We start from the raw sequence: 21,688 nt of genomic DNA, 5'->3' as shown, positions 1-21,688 counted from the left end.
TAATTTTGTTCTCAGCAGTGATCATTACCTTCTTTGGTTTATGTAATAAAAATTTAAGGTTTTCTAGAACTTTCAGCAAGTCTTTTGTTGTTCTTATTGTAACTCTCTCTCTCTCAGTCTTTTTTGAAAATAAATTTCTCCAGTTCCTGGGTCAGTTCCCATCAATGGGGCCACATGCTCTGGACCTGTCTGGTGCTCCTTCACCTGCCGGTGACCTTAGATGTGTGCACTTTCCCAACTCAGGCCTGGGTCTCACTGCTGAGAACTCCAAGGCAAACCTGCACTAAGTGGTCCACACTTCTTGTCCCTGTTCTTAGGAACAAAAAAAACTAAAAAAAACCATAACTCTTCTGTGAAATGACTGCTCTCTGATTTCCACAGGTGGTCCTGCTCTACTCAGTACTAAGTCCCTAACCAACTCAGGGTACTAGTCAAGGCCAGCAAGAATGAGAAGTCCCCATACAAGACGCCTCGGAGCGAGATAGCCTTCTCTTCCAGGGCTCAACAACCACCTCAAAATCCTGAGATGCTGATCCACCCTTCTCCTGAGTTCCCAAAGCACTTGGGAGTCTCACAGGTCTTCTCCATGGCCCACCAGCACGATTCCTGAGGGCCTTCCATGTGGTGGGGATTGGCAAAAGCAAGACAGGCCCTGGTATAATGCTCAGAGGTCACTGGTACCAGAGTGAAGGGGGGAAATGAGAGGGAGCCAGGAGTGTGCACACACAGCCATCTTCTCAGAATGTCTCTCTCGCCCCCAAGATTGCCTCACCATGGCAATGCCAATAGAATACAAGTGTTTCTAATTCAGAGCTTCTTCTGAAACTTTAGCATCACAGACAGGACATGCCAAAAAAAATGAGTCCAATAATCCTAATAATTAAGTGCTTTGTATGTGTCAGTGTGTGATATTAAATATATGTGAAGATACATAAAGATGAGCAATGACATACCTGCATGATTTTAGGCAATACATCAACTCCATTTTTAGTGTTTTGTATTGTAGTTAGATACTTCTTTTCCAAAAAGAAAGTTACAATCCACTTAATAAAAACAACACGAGCTGCCATGTATGGAATTTTTGTACTGTAAATGTTTTCAGTGTCTCGAGTTGTGGTAATGTACACTGGCTTTGGTCTTAAGTGGGGAATATCTGTAAGAAAAAAGAGCACATGATTAGGTTAGTGAAACCTGACATTATGTAATTCCTACAAATATTTCAGTTTCCAAGCAAATACACATATATTTGGCTGTCTGAATAGCAACTAAGATTAAAGAACCAGAAACTATTTAGAATATCATCCTTTGGAAGGTTCACTTCGAATTCTGCCTTGCAATCTGACCAAGATGAGTGATGGTGGTTGTTACTGTTTACTTACAGCTGTGGTAGACAGCTGTGGAAAATCTAAGCTAATAACTCTTTTTCACAAATCTGAGAAATTACATAAGATTATAATAGTGAAAATGTTTTCACATATGTTATAATGAATTTAATCTTATTTTATGATTGGAACAAGTATAAAACCGTGTTATAAACATTTTTTCATCATTTTAAGTATTTTAACATCAACACTATACTAATAAAATCAACTGAACTTCAGTTTTATATCCTTTTTCCTTTAGATAACTCCAAATAAATAGAATCAGTATAATCCACTTTATATCTGAAAGAATCCAGAAAATCATGTTTTATTTTTGAGGTATCAGACACCACTATTTCCAAAGAATTAATAAGAGGTTCATTTTCATTCTTTGTATTACATAATCAATAAGAAAATTATATTATAATGAATTTGAGATTAACTACTTGCTGTAATTACAATCTCTTACTAATTTTTGTACATGCATGAGGCAGAAAAATCCTTAGCAAACAACTTTATATTTCGGAATGTTAATAATATCCTACGTTTTCTATAACATAAACTACTAATGAAATCAGAAACAAACTTTTTTAAAAATACCCACATACAAAGCTAACAAAATACATATCCTAGTACCCTCACAAGCAGTATTTCTACATCTTTCAAAATGCACCAAGTTTCAGTCGTTTCCCTCTTGCCAGAGAGAGAGAGAACGTGCATGTGGACAAATAAATGCCCACAGACAACTGAATTAGTTGTCCACATTCTCCATGTGGATTAATGTCTGTTGTAATCTTTTCCCCTCCCAAATGCTCTTAATTATTCATTGTAACTAATTTCACCTGCTTTAGATAACAGGCAGAGGAAGATTTGCCTCACCTCTACCTCTCTAAGAGATGCTTCTGGCCTGTGAGTCCTCATTTCTTAAAGAAGGAAAACTTAAGAAGCTAAATTAAAAAATCCCTTATGTTTCCTTCATCTCTGGGCTTACAGTCCCTAGGCTGCCCAACTGCCCAACATCTGCCCCTCCATAAGCAACTGTGGGTCGTCTCTGCTGGGTGAAAGATCCAGTGAAAAAGGCAAGGCATGCTGTGGGCAGCTGTGTGGGCAGCTTGCCTGCCTATCTACTGAGCAAGGTCTGGGGTCACCACACCCCACCACCAGTAAGAGAAGACTTACTGAAATGTAAACTTTATTTTTTTCCCATTAAAATATTTAAGATATAATCACACCCCAAAAATCACAATTCACTGCAAATTATTTCTGAGTATAGGAGCCACAGTTCCCTCTTATTGTTGTGAGTTGAGGTACATCTTAGTTTGTATAAGCATTTAAAACAGTTAAAATCAGTTATTAGGAAACTTTAAACCTCTTACAATAAAGTTAGCATTATAAGTATAAGAAAAAGATTACTATTTTACTTAAAAATAATCAGAGATCGCTTTGAAGGAAACTGTACAGCTTGTCTGTGAAAATCCTCCTTATACAGCTCAAATAGTACTTACCAAGTACAGGTTTGTAGATGTTTGTTAACTTAGTAAATGATGGAAATAAATGAGGAAGATAATACTTTCGAAACAATGTAAAAAGAAATTTAAAACCAGTATCTTGATTCTCCTTATTTTTCCACTCCAAGCTTGCAGCCTTTGGATAATATGTGGAAAAAACACACATGTATTTACATTTCAAGTTAATGTATACTAAACTGATTTATTTTTAAAATTGACAAATACTGATAATCATGTAATAAAATCATATCTTAAAACTCAAAAGATGACAAAAATGAATAATTCTAAACAAACCAGTAACTATGTTAAAAACATTTTTTATCGAGTATTAAAAAAAATTACCCAACAATCTTGCTCTACTACATCATGTTCATATTTTTTTCACATGTTCTTTATAATGATTTAACATTCCTGGTGCCCTTAAAACATCTAATTAGATATAAGGGTGCTTTTTTTAAAAACTCAAAAAGGCCATTTATAATAAACAAGAATTAAGAAAACAAACCCTTACAAAGATTTCATCCAATGGTACCTCCATGCAAAATCAGTATCAAAAGATCCAGCTACGGAATCTTGGAAAATGCATTGTCCTTACTAAAAGCAATCCACAGGCTAGGAGAAGCTAGGGCTGCCAGTTCGGCCACACCTATTAGTGGGGTCTTAGTACTTGTTAGAATACAGAGTGCCCTACACCAGTTTCCCCAAATTCCTTCATGACGCAGTCCACTTAGAAAATGATAACAGTTCAGCACCTGAGGTAAAGGAACGAGGGGCTTTGGCGGCTCCTGGGCAGAGGAGCTCAGTGTCTGTAACCTGCCAGAAGTTCTCTGTGATGGGCCAAGGCAGAAACTCTGCTCTGAGGACTCACCCAGAGAAAGGGGGGGCGGGGGCACGCACACATAATTCTGCACACAATATAGGGGCTTAGTCTAAATAAAAACCTCCCCCAATATCAATGGCTTCCTTCCTCTTATGGGATCCTGGTGACTTCCTAACTTATCTGAGGTCACACAGCTCATTAATGACACATCTAGAATGAAAACCTGTCTCCCAGCACATTGAAGACTGAGATACTCTATGCTTTTCTGGGACATATGGAAGGCCCTGCCACTTCTGAAAAGAGTTTGAGATGCATGTAGAATGGGCCAGCAGAGCTAAAATGTGGAGCTTCTGGAAGATGAGCTACCCCAGCAGGACTCCCATGATGTGGAGCCCTGTGTTTCTGGTGCTGGCTAAAGGCAATGGGAGAGGAGAGCAGAAAAGATCACCCAGCAGGAAAGAGTAGTCAGAAAGAGCAGCCAAAGGAAGCTGGAAAGAAGCAAAAGGGAGGAGGAAAGCCGGAATAAAACATCATGGGAGGAATCTCACGAAGGAGGAGCTGCCACTGTGAAATAATCTCAAAGACCGAGTACAGAACAAACGTTAAGAGTGTCTTCCTCTGGACTTGACACAAGAACCCCTCATGTTCTTGAACTCTCAGCAGTGACAGGGCAGAGGGAGATGACAGAGGGTGTCGAGGAACGTCAGGTGAGAAAGTGAACTTGGCAGAGGTTATTACATCAACAAGCTTGGCTGTGAAGGGAAGGACAGAGACCGGACTATACCCGGGAGGAACTCAGGGATGAGCGAAGTGTTCGCTAAGAGAAAAGCACTCAGTAGCTTTTTTCTAATCATATCAATGTTCAGAAATACAGACTAAGAGACATAAATCACTTATTGAAATCATAATTACTTCAGTTCTGTATTCATTTGGTAAATGTAAGAGGAAGAAATATGTGACATAAAGCAGATCTGTGCTGATGGCATGATGTGATAATTACATAAGCTTTCATTCAAATCTCCCTGCCTGCTCTGCCTACTCCTGATCCACCTGACCCCCCTGACTCAGCCTCGGGGACTGCCTCCTTCTCCATCCTGCTTCACTAGCATAGAGATCAGGGTTAGGGAAGGAATAAAGAGGCAAAAATAGTTTAATACACTATGAAATAATATAAAATATACATATACTGGTATGTATGCTTCTGCCCCAGTTCCTGGCACAGAGCCCTATAACCCTTGTAACATCTTAAGTGTTGAGGGCACTAGGGGCATCTTTTTTTCTATTGAGGTGACTCTGGGTGGGCTCCTGGATGGGGGCTGATCACCAGAAAGACCAAGCCATGATTACAACTTGGAATTTTTAGCCCCTACCCCCACTCCCCATTTCTCCAAAAAGGGGAAAGGGACTGGAACTGAGTTAATGATCGACCATGGCTATGGGAGGAAACTGCCATAAAATCCCAACAGCAGCAGTTTCAGTGAGCTTCCAGGTGGTTAAACACGCCCACGTACCAGACAGTGACGCACCCCAACTCCATGGCGACAAAAGCTCCTGTGCTCGGGACCTTTCCAAACCCTGCTCCATGTATCCCTTCATCTGGATATTCACCTGTATCCTTTGTCATATTCTTCAATAAACTGGTAAACGTAAGTAAATATTGCCCTGAGTTCTGTGAGCTGCTCTAGCAAATTAACTGATTTTGAAGAGGGGGTCATAGGAACCTCTGATCTGTAGGCAAATTGTACAGAAGTTGTGGATAGCCTGGGACTTACTACTTGGGATTGGCATCTGAATGGGATGGGAACAGTCTCATGGGATTGAGACCTTAACATGTGGACCCTGATGCTATCTCCAGGCAGATAGTGTCAGAATTCAATTAAACTGTAGGATACCCAGCTATTGTCACATAGAATTACTCATTGGAGTAAAAAACTCAGATGAGCAGAAGTGTCATATGTGACATGTTCTGTGTGGATATGGTAATAATATTAAAGTAAAAGAGACACACAGATGGAGAGCTGAATTTTCCCCTTAACATGCACACTAACACAAAATAGTGTACATGCTTGGAATTTGCTGACGTGACCTGGTACATACTCTATGTTTAGTGAAATAGCACATAAAAACACCTCAAAAAGCCAAAATGCAAAATGTGGGCAAACAGAAGAAAAGATAGTATTTTTCCCTTTCCTACTGAGAATAAGACCATCATTGAATTACCTACGATTTGCTCTTACCTGAATAACCATATATTTCAACAGTATTTGAAGAAAAAAGCATGTTTGGTCCTCAGCAATCTTTTCCCCTGATACGGCTGGCAGGAGTGGAGTGATTTCCTCTGGATATATCTTTGCTGTAGTGGAAAATAAGGAAAGCTCTTTCGCTACAGTTAAATTTTAAACAAGGTTTTTTAAAATGGCCTCTTTTAAAATACATCTATCCATCCATTAGAACTCCTCACACAGACCACACCAGTGTGCATGAAGGGCTGGGAAACAGGAGGCAGAAGGCCATGAAGCCACCCCTACCACTGCACCATCCTTTCCCTCTCAAATTCTGCTTTGGTCAGTCTAAGATCAAACACCTGTCATTTGGCAATAAAACTGACGTGCAGTTATAAATCCATGGTCCTAACAGGACAGAAATGGCTGCCAGTAATAGTCCCATGAGGCCACTATTGTCCTTCCATGAATGCTGCGTGAAAATACACAGCTGGCAAAGAAAGAACCTGGGTGAGCAGATGAATGTCCACTTATGAAACAACAGTAATGAGGACAAAAGACAGTACTTTCGGGAAGTGGATATGAATTGCATTAACAGCCACAAAAACACTCCAGACATACCATGTGTCTCTACTTTCTGCTATTGCCAACATCTGTCTACTCCCTTCCATTTCTGTTTCCAACACTTCAGTAAACTTCTCTTGTCATCATTTTATATAAAATAGTCTGAAGTCTTTCAATTCTAATGTTTGTAAGACTCTACTGTGACTATGAACAGGATTCCTCTCCAAAATTAATCTATGAAATCAAGATTTCTATTCAAGAAAATGACAAACCAAGGAATTCCTTAATGTACCTTCAAGAGTCCTTTCAACCAGTAAGATCTGCTCACATCACTCACCATCAGCTACACTAGGGCTCGGATTGATGAGTGTCTCCAAAGTACAGGGTCCTCTGGAGGACAAGATTGCTGGGAAACCAGGCACGAGGCAAGCAAAAATCAGCACCTGCTCTTCTGCACAGTTTGTCTGAAGTGCTTGAAGCCACAGAAGAAACAGCCTGATTCCTTCACATCTTATCTAAAAACAAAATTAAAAGTAACGAAATTAAACATATGTATATGGAGAAATGCATTTTAATGTAGCATCAGTTCCGAGAAAGAAAAACTAGAGGTGAAAGGTACTGTTAAAGTACTGCACCAAGTTCTTTACTTCGAGACAAGTAAGTAAGGATACTGCAATACAGCACAAAGGTTAAGAGCTTGGGTTCTGGAGCCAGAGTGCCCGGGTTCAAATGCAGGCTCTGCCACTTTCTAGCTTAGCTGTGACCTGTGGAAAACCACTTAACCTCTCTATGCCTTAGTCACTCCACCTGTAAAACTAGGGATAACAGAATTTACCACGAAGTACTGGTATGGATCGAGTAAGTTAGAACAGTGCCTGGCTCCCAGCAAGCACTGTGTATCTCCTATTAAACATATTTCATTCCATAGGCACAATGCCCATATCATCAACACTCAATTACCCATGAACAATGCAAAAAAATCTTCCTCCAAGTTTGCACTGTGCTTTGGACAGCATTCATGTCATGTCACTACAATGGGCACAAGTCCAATGCTCCTGTAAATCAGAACACTTAGAGCTAAATAAGACTTTGAAGAACTGGCTCAGTGGGCTGGGGCAGCTCTCATGTCCCTATCTATTCTCTCCAACACCTTTGCCATGTTCTAAATGCTGAGCATCACTGGTAGAAACATCTATAGAGGCAGCTGTGTCCTTCCTCCTCCTCTACACTTACTTCCAACTTCATTCTATTCCAAGAATTCATAAACACCGGTATTTCCATTTCTATATACCTAAATGGCTGAAAAGATAACATCCAAGAAAGAAATTAAATAAGCAAAAGAGATGAAAAAGTGTCAGACAGAGCTGAAAGATTAGTGAGCTCCAAATGTAGGCAACTGAGGGACTGCCTGGCCGCCTTTCAATTACACCAAGGTATGGATCCTGCCAGAGTGAGTATTTAAGCCAAACAGGAGGCTCTACAGAAAAGCCAAGGGAAGGAAAAAGGCCAAAAAAAAGAAACAAAAAGATTGGCTAACACCCCACAGAAGTCAAATTCACAAAGACAAGTGGCAGTGCTACTCCCACTAACAATGGACTCTACAGCGTACTTTCAGATCTGCTAGTGAACTCTCTACTCATCTGCACAAACCCCCATGGACACTCACATCTGTCCTAATCCCAAGCAGGTAAATTAAGTAGTGACATTACTGAATGCATAATGCTATTCAGACTCAGACAAAAAATGACATGGTACTATGTGTACCTCATCAAATTATATTGAATTTAACAAGAAGAAAGTTCAAAATTCTATCACAAGTCTCCAATATTTTTAAGCTAACTGTATTTCAGATAACTAACATAAATAAGGCCAATAAGAAACATGAGAGAACAACCTCACAGGTTTTAACTGTAAGACTATTCATTATAAGAGGAGGGACAAAACACAGAATCTATTGTGAAGCTAGAAGTAGTTCCCCTCCTTGTTTTGGCATGTAAGAGATATTCAACATGCCAAGTTTAAGTGGCTATGATGGTTAAACCAAAAAATGTAGTAGCTTACTAAAGGCACACTCATAACTTAATGAGCCACAAGTGAATTACCTTCCATAAAATATACATCCCAGGCTGGCTTCTATGCCAATGATGTTTTAGTGCCATCTTATCCCAGCATCAAATGGTATGTCATTATAAAAGGCATATTCATTTTAAAATAAGACAATTTTAACTTAAATTACAAGATCAATCTGCTGTACATCAATAAATATTCAAGAGGAAGGCTCTGCTGCTCTTTCCCACACAACGGTGCTCAAAAATAATTCAGAGACAACAATGATTTTAACAAGATTACTGAGCGAACAGAATCAGGCACGTTAGCTCTGAAGCTTAGAAAGGAGCTGGTTCAACCCCTTCCCTTTTCTGATGATAAAACTGGAGCAGTTAGCACCTTGCCACTGGTTCCCTATCTGTATACAGCAGAATCAAATTTAGAATTCCAAACTCCAAATCCCAAGCCAGTTTCTCCTAATATTATTTAAAATCTCTATCACAATAAGTTACGATGTAAGAACAAAACTAACAATATTGGAAATATAATTTCTCAATTAAAAATAAAAACTAAGCCCTAGTCAGTTTGGTTCAGTGGATAGAGCATCAGCCCACAGACTGAAGGGTCCCAGATGTGATTCAGGTCAAGGGCACGTACCTCAGTTGTAGGCTTAGCCTGGTTGGGTGCATGCAGGAGGCAACCAATCGATGTTTCTCTCTCTCTGTCTCTCTCCTTCCCTTCCACTCTCTCTAAAAATCAATGGGAAAATATCCTTGAGTGAGGATTACCAAAAAAATATTAAAAATAAATAAAATAAAACTAAAAACTAAGTCAAGTGGTTTTTAAAGTTCTTTTCAAGTGGCCTAATTTTGTTACTTTATGGAATAACTTAAGAGTAATAAAAAAACGCCATTACACATCCATCTAAAATAAATACCTTAACAGAATTTCCAGTGTGTAGAAGCTTCTTTAAAGTTGAGCCTGAAAGTTTAAAACAATAGATTAGAAATGGAGTATATAAATTTAAGATCTAATTTTTAAAAGATCAGTTTTAGAAATAAAAAATGTTTTTATAATAAAAGATAAAAAATAAAAGAAGGCTGACTTTCAAAAACAAAGCAATGTCATGGAAGGAGAGATGTTTTTAAGATAAAAGTACTTTGAATATGAACCTTTTCAAAATTCTTTTAAAAGAGTCAAAATGATTGATATTAAGGAAATACAGATACCCACGCACATTAAGGAACTCTTTTCAAATAAGAACAAATTTGTGCAGTGGGGATGTAAGAGCACAAGGTTTCAACATGAGAACTGGTGATAAGGACCTAAGAGCCTTGCCTGGCCACTTAAATATTTCTTCACACCATAAATTCACAAAGATATTTCTACTCTAACTTTACCATTATGAAATCCTTTTCATTTTAATTTCAAAAAGTTTATCTGTATATATCTTACCTGTTTGATTTTTAAACTTATCCAAACTATCATGACACCCATCCCCATCTCTTCAACCCTACTGGTTGCCTCTACATTGATTCATGTGAAAAAAAGAATTAATGAATAAGTAAAATCTATTTAGTTGAATTGATTCTCTGAATTTCTAACTTCTATTGGCTAGCTTTTATTGTATTTATAAATAACCTTAAATGTAAGTCTTACTACTTTTGAGGAGGCAGTAAGAATATCAAGGCTGGGACAAGGATGAGAAGAGTGAAGATTCTGCAAAAAAATTAAGGCGGCAACAAAAACTCAGTAGTCAAAACAAATATCTTAATGAAATAGTTTTTAAAATTAATACAAAAAATCCATAATGACCAATATTAAAATTTTACATAAGTATCAATGTTGAGCTGAGTCATACTACAGCCTGGGGTAAAAGGAAAAATATATACCACTATATATATTTTTAATGGGCAAATTTCCCCAAAATTTTAAATGTCAAAAAAATATTGAAAAATCAAAAAACTCAATATTAAAAAGTATTTTAAAATCACATTATTTAAATATTTTACTTATAAAACAGAATGTAATATAATTTTGCTTTCTTGGCTTTAACAGAACCAAATTCATCAATATTTTCTAAATCTACTTTCTTGCTCATCTCATTTTCAATTCCAAGAATTGCCATTCTTGATAATTTCTACTCAGGAAGAACTGACAATCATTTAAAAATCTTTTTCAAGGCCGTAAATTCACAAACATAGTTCGAATCTAAATTTAACATTATAAAATCCATTCTTAATTTAATTTTTTAAAAACTCCCTCTATATATCATGCCTCAAACAATTAATAAGAAATGCAGTATGCCTCCCCCAACCCCAGCAAAGGGGCAAAAACATAGAGAAATGCCCTCTGGAAGCTGGCCTGCAAGATCTGCTGAAAGTTGCCAGTGGAGCAGAAACACAGAACCTTCTGGCACTATAAATGTCTATGATAAATGCAAGAGAGCAGCAGTCCACTGGAGGAATTTGAAATTAACAAAAATTAACTCAAAATAAATCAAGGACATAAATGTGAAACATGTAAGTATAAAACTTCTAGAAGACACAGGAGAAGATCTTTATGATTTGGGTAAAATAAAGCATAGGAAATACAGCTGATAATATTATGCCTGGTGGATGCTTGAAATATTGGGTGGATCACTTTCTAAAACATGACTGTCTATCCACTATGCTGTACACCTGAAACTAAATAAAATAATACTGAATGCCAACTGTACTTGAAAAATAATATTTTTTTAATCTTAAAAAATGTTTATATAGCACTGTTCTTCCTACTACATACAAAATACTAGATTTAGAATGTAAAAAACTAAAGTAAGTAAGGATAGTAGAAACCTAAAATGTCAGCTACTGGCTATTGAAAAGCTTCCTGCGCTAGCCTCAGAGGTTGTGTAAAAGTCAAGATGCCAAAGCTAAGACAAAATTTAAGGCACATTCCTTTGAAATCTGGAATTTCATTATAGTTTCTTAGTTTCTACAACTAACTTGGTCAATACCTTGAGTGACAAATAGTAATGGTTTTAACAAGTCCAAATAAACTGGGAAGAATGCAAGAGGCACAGTGACATATGTTAAAAAAAAAAAAATAAGTGTAGAATTACAAATCCCTAATCCCTAATAAGCAATTGCAAAATCTGAAAAGCTAAGAAATCTGGAGGTTTTTGTGTAATTTTTCAGTGGACAGGAACTGACCTGCTCTGAACTCATGTGATGTCAATACCTGACTAACCTGAGGTTCTGCTGAATTAGCCCACTGATGACAAATACTCCTATGTTAGGCTACATAAGTAATAACTCTCTTGGTTACAGGGTGCTGCCCAGATCCTTAGGAGTGTTATCTACAGACATTAACACTGTGTGAATATTCACTGTACATCAATACACCATAGTGCCATTCTAAATCTGAAATAGTAGAGGCCCAGTGCACAAAATTCATGCACGGCAGTGGGGGGCGGGGGTCCCCTCAGCCCAGCCTGCACCCTCTCGCAATCCAGGACCCCTTGGGGGATGTCCAACTGCTGGTTTAACCCGATCCCAGGGATCGGGCCTAAACCGGCACTCGGACATCCCTCTCACAATCCTGGACCTCTGGCTCCTAATCGCTCCCCTGCCTGCCTGCCTGCCTGCCTGGTCGCCCCTAACTGCCACCCCCCCCCCACTGGCCTGACCACCCTCACTGCCTCTGTGTGCCAGCCTGATCGCCCCTAACTGCCCGCCGCTGCCAGCCAGGTCACCCTCAACTGCCCCCTCCCTGCCGGCCTGGCTGTTCCTAACTGCCCCCCTGCTGGCCCGGTTGCTCTCAACTGCCCCCCCTGCTGGCCTAGTTGTCCCTCACTGCCCCCCTGCCAGCCTAATCTCCCCCAATTGCCCCCTCCCCCCCCCCCCCGCTGGCCTGGTCACCCCCAACTGCCTCCTCCTGCTGGCCTGGTTGTCCCATGCAGCCTGCTATTCAGTCGTTTGGTCGTCCCTCACTAACCCCTGCCGGCCTGGTTGTAGGCAGCCATCTTTGTGAGGGCGTGAGGGTCAATTTGCATATTACCTCTTTATTATACAGGATTCTCATTTCAAAGCACATCTAGCTTGAAGATCATCATAAAAGGGATGTGGACCTGTCTAACATCAATTCCTACCCAATTTGATAAATCATGGAAAAATATACTTATCTGAAAAGAGCCTGTTTGATTCAAGCACTAGGTATATAATCATCAATTATAAGAATTCTTTTACATGCAAATGGTTAAACTTCAGCCATGTTCTGAAACATGGCTCATTCTGAGTACGTTACAGGGCCAGCTTATTCTACTACTACATACGCTAGATCAGAGGTCCTCAAACTTTTTAAACAGGGGGCCAGTTCACTGTCCCTCAGACATTCCACACATGCGCACTGCAGGCCCGGGACGAGTCGGCTGCTAAGCAGGACAGGCAGCGGCGGCAAAAACACCCGGCGGGCCGGATAAATGTTTTTGGCAGGCTGCATGTGGCCCGCGGGCTGTAGTTTGAGAACTCCTGCGCTAGATAAACAACACCTGCTCTTACGATGGCTCAGGAGACCTAGTACTTGGTAATCCCAATCCAGGAGTCAGTGTTCCTGGTAAGATGCTATCAAAGCTACTTGTACCAGCAATTTTAACAGTAACCATGTGGTATTAGGCAGAAGTAAAGTACTAACACATACTGTCTAGTAGATGCACAAAGTTTCACAACATATTTCACAAATTAATTTCCACACATAGTTCTAATAAATTTATTCATGCTGAAAGGAGCCTACCAGTCTTCAGACATTTTAAAGTACTATCTGAAGAAAATGAGTATGGTTTTCATATAAATTACAAACAAAATTGAAAGATTATAGCTAACACAGACTAAAAAAAAAATACTTCACTTAGTTATTTCTCATTGTCACCAATTCCTGCTATATCATGGAAAATAACAAATCCCCATCCCCATGATGAATCTTTAGATTATACTTAACATTTGATTTAATTTTACTTTAATTTAAATATACAAAGTCAAAGCATCAATTAGCAGAAATGCTATCAATAACTCTCTAAAATTTAAAGAAAAACCTTCTCTATGTGTTTGAAAGATTTAAAGACCACGGCACTTATCTTTAATAATTTAGTCATTCAGTTCAATAGATGTATGTGCCATATATACTTTACTTTCTTTACATTTATAAATGTAAAGGCCTGATACACGAAATTCATTCAAGGGGCTCAGCCCTCACAGCTGCGGTGGCTTGCCTCGGCCCTTGCAGCCAGCTTCGTCCAGAAGGTAGTCTGGAAAGGTTGTTTGGCTATCTGGTCTAATTAGCATATTACACTTTTATTATTATAGATAATTTTAAATTGTTTATATAAGAATCAGTCACATTTTTCACATAAATAATCCTAAGTTAAAATTAACATTCTGAATTTTAGAATATCCACTAAATAAGCCATGTTCTTTCAGGTTCCATGTCTTTATATATTGATTTTTCTACCTAAAAATCCCTTTCCACACTCGCCTTTCAAGGCTCAGATTAAAATTATCTCTCTTGTGTTACTCAATTCCTCTGAATAGAATTATTCAACTTTTCTTCTTTGCTGCCATTATACTTCTTTCAAAGTGACAGTTATACTGTAATTATTTTTTCTCATCTAACCCCCACTAGGCAATTGGCTTATACAAGGATGGTTCGATATTCTTTGTTTTTGCCCCAGAACTTTGCACACAAATATCTCTCCTTCAGTAAATATTTGACTGTATGAACGATCAAATAGTTAAGATTCCATAATGAGGCTATGCTCTCCTCAAATACAATCCTATACAATCCTATATAATAAAAGGCTAATATGCAAATCGACCGAATGGCAGAACAACCAGTGGCTATGACATGCACTGACCACCAGAGGGCAGACACTCAACACAGGAGCTGCCCCCTGGTAATCAGTGCGCTCCCACAGGGGGAGCTTCGCTTAGCCAGAAGCCAAGCTCACGGCTGGCAAGTGCAGCAGCGGTGGCGGGAGCCTCTCCCACCACCACAGCAGTCAGACATCCCCCAAGGGCTCCCAGACTGCGAGAGGGTGCAGGCCAGGCTGAGGGACACCCTCCCCCCGAGTGCACAAATTTCATGCACCAGGCCTCTAGTCAGCTAATAAAAGAAAGTTGTAGGAAATGTCAGTCTTCTAAGGCTAAAGGACTAAACCAACACTTTAAAAAGAAGGTCAAGTTCACAATCAATACCACAAATTACTCCAGTTGTGCTGTGAATACTACATTGAGATGTAATGTCCGATGTCAAGAGTTGGACAGAAAAGGCAGTCGTGGCAACTTGCTCTATTTCAAGTTCCCTCTTGCTGCCACATTCTACAGCATTCAAACAGAAGGATTTTGAGCCAATGATCAAAGCTTGAAGAACAAGATATTTTTGTAAGTAAAAATGTAAAATTACTTTAAAATTCTAGATCAATGTTTCCAAACTTTTTTGCACAGGAATCCCTGGGGCTCTTGTTTAAAAACTCAGAGTATAATTCAGCAGATCTGGCTGGGCCTGAAATTCTGCATTTTTTAACAAGCTCTCTGTTGAGTATGCTGCTGCTATTCTACCAACCACGCTTCAGCATAGAAAAATACTATATTTTCCTTCAAAATCCAGGTTGGTCTTGTCTTGGCTTTAATTAGCATACCCTTGCTGATTTTCCTTGCTATAACCTATCTTGATGGTGTTAATTTTTTTAAAAAATGCTGAAAATTCAATGAGAAGAAATCTATATTACTTTAAAAAATATTTAATTGTTCTTACCTATACTCTGGTAATGCCATCGAAAGAAAATGCGTTCAGGTAGAAACTGCAGTATTTTCTATAAAAAAAACAAAACACACAATAACAACAAAATCATAAGACATAAAAAGAAAATAAACTACAAATGAAATGAAATTTTTTCATGACAGGCCCATAGTGATTACTATATATGTTTCAGAAAATAAAATAGAAAAATTATTTGTAATAACATATATACTGTACTTTATCCTATACCCCTATGGGAACAGTTTCATTTACTTGCCCCATGCAAGCTTCCTGAATGTTTTAAAGAGATTACTGTCCCAGGTTTAACTACCCCTATAGGTGACCATGATAAGAGGGTGACTGACCATGGCTAGAAAGCTAAAGGCATAAACAGGCAGAGGCTGCCACTGATCCACTCCTTACAGCTGTACAGCAAATTCTTTCTTTAAAAGGGGATGTGAGCAGCACATATCTATGTCTGCCACAATAATATGTGAATGATTAATTAGAATATTCTCATCATATGAAGAGATCGTGGAACTAAGAGAAGGTACCCTACTTCAGGGACACAATCTATACTGACAATGCTTCTCATCGGTTGACTGTTGCCTCATACGGATGGAAGCCTGGGTGCACTGAGTCCTTCCTGTACTTTTTCTGCCTCCTTCTTGAGCAAACGATACAGCAGAGACCCAGTGTCTTATTTTCTCATGCATTTTCCTCCAAGGGGACTTGGCATATCAGCTACATTCCAGGATCATCTTCTGATCCCATCTTGCCAGTTAATTTTAAAATGTCTTATAGAAGAGAAACCAAGATGGCGGCATAGGTAAACACCGAAATTGCTGCCTCCTACAACAACTTCACAAATACAACAAAAAGACAAAACGGACATCATCCAGAACTACAGGAAGGCTGGCTGAGTGGAAATTCTACAACTAGAAGGAAAGAGAAAAGCACACTGAGAGTCAGGAGCTGCGGAAGTAAAGTGCAAAGGTACGGAGGCTCAAGCGCACCCGCGGAAAGGGGCTGGTACCTGAGGACGCGGCTGTCTTTTTGAATCGGGAGGGAGTCACAAGCTTCCGACTGCTCTGAACTCCAGTTCTGGGAAGTCTCTGGGGACCCAGGACTCATACGGGGAGAAACTGGACTGTCTGGCAGCGGGCAGAACTCAGAACTCGAGGGAGGCTTTCTCTCAGAGGTGCTTGCAGCAATTAAATTAACAGGACACTGAGACAGCGCGGCCCCTTAGGGCAGGGCTGAGGATCTGCCATAGCTGCTTGCTCCACCCTATTGATTCCTTGAGACCCTGCCCTACCCAGGCTGCGGCAAAGGCTTTTGCATATGAATGCCCTGGCCCCTTGCAATCTGAAAATTACCTAACAAATTACAGCTGGGCCAGACAGACCCAGAACTTCCAAGAGAAGGCCCAAGGACCCACAGCAGCTTGCACTGCTTCACAGCTGGGCCTCACCTGGGCACCTCCAAACTCCAAAAAAGGAAGGGGAATCTGCAGATCTTTTCGTAGCTCCTGCTGGGTAACCTCAGGCAGAGAATAAATTAGCACCTCCTTAGATCCAAGAGCCAGCGTACCAGTGGTCACAGTGGGACCATCCAGATTACAACTCCTCAGATCCATAAGGGACACACTGAGGGGGCAGACTCAGTGAGCACCAAAGCCCCACTGAAGCAAGTCTTGCCCCAGAAGGGTGTCTTCAGCACAGAAGTTCTCCCACTGCAGACAGCTGATTCTCACTGTCAATTGGCCTGGAGGTCAATTCCTCCCAGTGATACCTACAACAATCAAGGCATAACTACAAGACTGTGCACAAAGCCCACAAGGGGGTGCACCAAGAGTGTCCACCTCAGGTAACTGGGGAGGCTGAGCCACTGGGCCCTATAGGACACCTAGCACACAAAGCCACTCTACCAACACAGGGAAGCATAAAAAATGCGGAGACAAAGAAACAGGTCACAAATGACAGAAATAGAGGAAAGCAAACGACTGGATATAGAGTTCAAAACCACGTTTATAAGGTTTTTCAAGAATTTTATGGAAACCGCTGATAAATTTAGTGAGACCCTGGAGGATATGAAAAAAGACCAACTAGAAATTAAGCATACACTGACTGAAATAAAGAATAATATACAGAGATCCAACAGCAGACAAGAGGATCCCAAGAATCAAGTCAAAGATTTGAAATATGAAGAAACAAAAAATACCCAACCGAAGAAGCAAAAAGAAAAAAAAATCCAAAACTATGAAGACAGTGTAAGGAGCCTGTAGGACAACTTCAAGCGTACCAACATCAGAATTATAGGGGTGCCAGAAGAAGAGAGAGAGCAAGATATTGAAAACCTATTTGAAGAAATAATGACAGAAAACTTCCCCTACCTGGTGAAAGAAATAGACTTACAAGTCCAGGAAGCGCAGAGAACCCCAAGCAAAAGGAATCCAAAGAGGACCACACCAAGACACATCATAATTAAAATGCCAAGAGCAAAAGACAAAGAGAGAATCTTAAAAGCAGCAAGAGAAACTCAGTTACCTACAAGGGAGTACCCATACGACTGTCAGCTGATTTCTCAACAGAAACCATGCAGGCCAGAAGAGAGTGGCAAGAAATATTCAAAGTGATGAACAGCAAGAACCTACAACCAAGATTACTTTATCCAGCAAAGCTATCATTCAGAATTGAAGGTCAGATAAAGAGCTTCACAGATAAGAAAAAGCTAAAGGAGTTCATCACCACCAAACCAGCATTATATGAAATGCTGAAAGGTATTCTTTAAGAAGAGGAAGAAGAAAAAGGAACTCTTACCATTTGCCACAGCATGGATGGAACTGGAGAGCATTATGCTAAGTGAAATGAGCCAGTCAGAGAAGGATAAATACCACATGATCTCACTCATTTGTGGAATATAATGAACAACATAAACTGATGAACAAGGACTGATCCAGAGACGGAGAGGCATTGATTGGACTGTCAGGCCTTGGAGGGAAGGTAGGGGAGGGTGGAGGTAAGGGGGAAAGATCAACCAAAGGACTTATATGCAAGCATATAGGCCTAACCAATGGACACGGACAACAGGGGGGTGAGGGCATGAGCGGGGGGCGGGGGGGGGGGGGAGGAGGTAACGTGGGGATAAGGACACATATGTAATATCTTAATCAATAAAAAATATATTAAAAAATAAAAATAAATAAAATGTCTTATAGAAGATACTAAGAAAATTACTGTAGAGGTCCGGATAGATCTTATCTTGGACTAGACGAATGTCTGCATGCGCACTGTTCTTTACTTTAGTCAGGAAACCAATTTGGCACTGAGTCATGCTTTTCAGATTTTCAAAATACTTATTTGTTTTCATGATTTAGGTTTCTTTTCTTAGTATGCAATAAAGAAAAAAGAAACAAGAAGAATACAGCAAGCTGATGTATCTAGATGCTTGGGTACTTTCAGTTAGACACAAGGAATCTCTAACTTGTTCTGTGGGGCCTATCACCTACCATCACTTCTGAATAAAAGTTTTCAGACTTACAAAGTGGATGAATTTTAAAAACACTTAAAAATAAATTCAATAATGTTCAGGTATGTAACACAATGCCCAATGCCAGAGCTACTAAAAATATTTCTAAAGGGACAGAATACTATAGAACTCAAAGGCCAAAACACCATCCACACTGAAATTTCTTTTTGCACCCAAATATTGCAATGGCCATTTTATATACTAAGTCTATGAGGTCAATAAAAATAAAGACCCACACAACCATCCGTGTCTAAATGCTAAGCCTGCCCCCTAGAAAGTCCCAGATGAAGCCTACTTCACTGAGGCATATACAATATGGCATTTCTACTGCAGCCAATATTCTAAGCTACACGACTGTGAATGCCATATAAACTACTGACACCTTATAGTTTCACTGGAGAGTAAAATAAAGAAAATTTTTTCAGGAAAGCCACACAGTGTGAATAAATATTACTTTTCAGAAAAACACATGGCTCTGTTTAATGCTCAGTGCTCAGCGACATCTATATGGTAATCCATTATAGCACACTCGAAATCAAAATTAGGTATTACTAACTGATCAGCACAACAGGGAATCTGTCATTCTTTTAGCTGATTATCCATAGTTCTTTCTTCTTCAGAACCTACTGCATGACCAGGAATAATGTGAAATTTAAGCTGGAGTTTGTACAAGATGCTATCTATGGTGTACTTTAAAATCGCTATTGTTGTCCCATACACTGAAGAGGTCATGAGTTCAATTCCTGGTAAGAGCACATTCCAGGGTTGTGGGTTTGATCCCTGGTCAGGCACATGTGTCAGGCAACTAATGGATGTTTCTCTCTCACATCAATTTTTTCACTCTCTCCATCCCCTCCTTGTCTACCCTCAGGTAAGGAATTAAAAGAAATAAAATAAAATTGCTGACTGTAATTAAATTTTTGTGGGAAACTTTTTTTTTTCAAATAATTACCAAATGACCAGTAGATTCACACTTGATTTCAATTCCACTTAGAAAGGGAAGACAATGAAAAATGAGAAAAATATTACATATTAGCTCATATAAGGTATACTAAAGCAATGACCAACAAAACATATCCCAAAGTAGAGGAAAAGGGGAGAAACTTTCCCTGAAACTAGCTGCATGATACAAGATGCTTGGTCAAGAAAATGACCAGGAAGAGAACAGAAGTCCAGTAACCCTTTGAGTTATAAGTGCTCAGAAAACTATGATGAGAACTGAGTAGTTATGTTTAAAGGAAACATCCTGTGAATGCCTGTGCTAAAAGGATAGTCTGGCTTTAGAAAGACCCAAGTGAATAGGAGCCCAGTGGCATGGACACTTCCAGGTAGAACTATGGAAAGGGCAACTTATTCTTCAATTGTCTTGGGCCTGGCCACTCATCTCTTACTAAAAATGACTTGACTTCCTGATATGGACAAAATATTTTTATTGAGCTCTGAATGTCAACACTTGTTTGGAACCTTAAATTTTAAGAGAAATAGAACTAAAATAAGGAACTACAAAATAAATAAGTAAACAAACAAACAAACAAGGAGACCAGAAACAGACTCTTGGATACAGAGAATATTTTTATGTTTGCCACATAGGAGGGGGGTTGGAATGGGTAAAAAAGGTGAAAGGATGAAGAAGTATAAATTGGTAGCTACAAAACAGTCATGGGGATATAAAGTGCAGTATAGGGAATAAAGTCAATAATAATTATAAGTATGTATGGTGTCAAATGAGTATTAGATTTATTAGAGTGATCACTTTGTAAGTAACATAAATGTCTAATCACGGGGTTGTACACATGAAACTAATAATATTGTACATCAACTGTAACTGAAAAATAAAAAAATATTTTAAATAAACCATAATGAGATAATACCTCAAATCTGTCAGAATGCCTATCATCAACAAGTGCTGGTAAGGATGTGGAGAAAATAGAACCCTCATACACTGTTGGTGAAGGTTACAAATTGGTGCAGCCACTATGGAAAACTGTATGGAGGTTCCTCAACAAATTAAAAATGAAATTGCCTCATGACCCAGCAATTCCACTTCTAACTATATATCCAAAGAAAACCAAAACACTAATTCAAAAACATATATGTACCCCTATGTTCACTACAGCATTATTTACAATAGCCAAGATATGCAACCTAAGTGCCCATCAATAGATGAGTGGATAAGAAAGCTCTGGTACATATGTACAATAAAATATTATTTGGCCATAAAAAAGAATGAAATTTTACCATTTGCACTGGATCTATAGAGTTTTATGGTAAGTGAAAAAAGTCAGACAGAGAAAGACAAATATATGATTTAACTTATATGTGGAATCTAAAGAACAAAATAAACAAAACAAAAACAGAGAAAAAATTAAGGACTGCCTGAGGGGAACAGGGGGCTGGGTGAAAAAAAGTGAAGGAAATAAGAAGCACAAATTGGTAGTTACAAAATAGTCACAGGATGCAAAGTACAGCATAGGAAAGATAGTCAATAATATTGTAATTACATATGGTGCCAAGTGGGTACTAGAATTATCGGGGAGATCACTTCGTAAATTATATAATTATCTAATCACTGTGCTGTACTAATAGAAAATATTAAAACTAATATAAAACAATACAGAATGTCAAAAAAATGTTTATAAAAAAGCCAATAAAATCTGTTTAATTTACTCAGTTGAATTTTGTTCTTTAACAGTTTAGTATTGTTCAAATTAAAAAATTTTTAAAAATAAAAACACCCTGCCTGGCCAGCATGGCTCAGTGGTTGAGCATGAACCTATGAACCAGTTTGATTCCCGTCACAGCACATGCCCAGGTTGCAGGCTTGATCCCCAGTGTGAGGGATGCAGAAGGAAGCCGATCAAT

General features: G+C 39.0%; 1 protein-coding gene across 3 annotated transcripts in view; it reads right to left on the bottom strand.

The window, feature by feature from the left end:
- RALGAPA2 (Ral GTPase activating protein catalytic subunit alpha 2) overlaps positions 1-21,688 on the bottom strand; it is a 300,833-nt gene that overhangs the window by 233,650 nt on the left and 45,495 nt on the right. For all 3 annotated transcript variants that reach the window (XM_081097210.1, XM_081097209.1, XM_081097211.1), the window contains exons 4-9: positions 15,311-15,368; positions 9,459-9,502; positions 6,813-6,990; positions 5,927-6,042; positions 2,867-3,005; positions 954-1,153 (exon numbers count right to left, since the gene is read on the bottom strand). In XM_081097210.1, coding sequence (XP_080953336.1) covers positions 954-1,153; positions 2,867-3,005; positions 5,927-6,042; positions 6,813-6,990; positions 9,459-9,502; positions 15,311-15,368 — 735 coding nt within the window. The remainder of the gene's footprint in view (positions 1-953; positions 1,154-2,866; positions 3,006-5,926; positions 6,043-6,812; positions 6,991-9,458; positions 9,503-15,310; positions 15,369-21,688) is intronic.

The sequence above is a fragment of the Myotis nattereri genome, assembly GCF_964212035.1.
Source record: "Myotis nattereri genome assembly, chromosome: 8".
Taxonomy (NCBI): Eukaryota; Metazoa; Chordata; class Mammalia; order Chiroptera; family Vespertilionidae; genus Myotis; species Myotis nattereri.
Note: the sequence above shows the minus strand (reverse complement) of the source record. Positions and strands in the feature narration are given on the sequence as shown.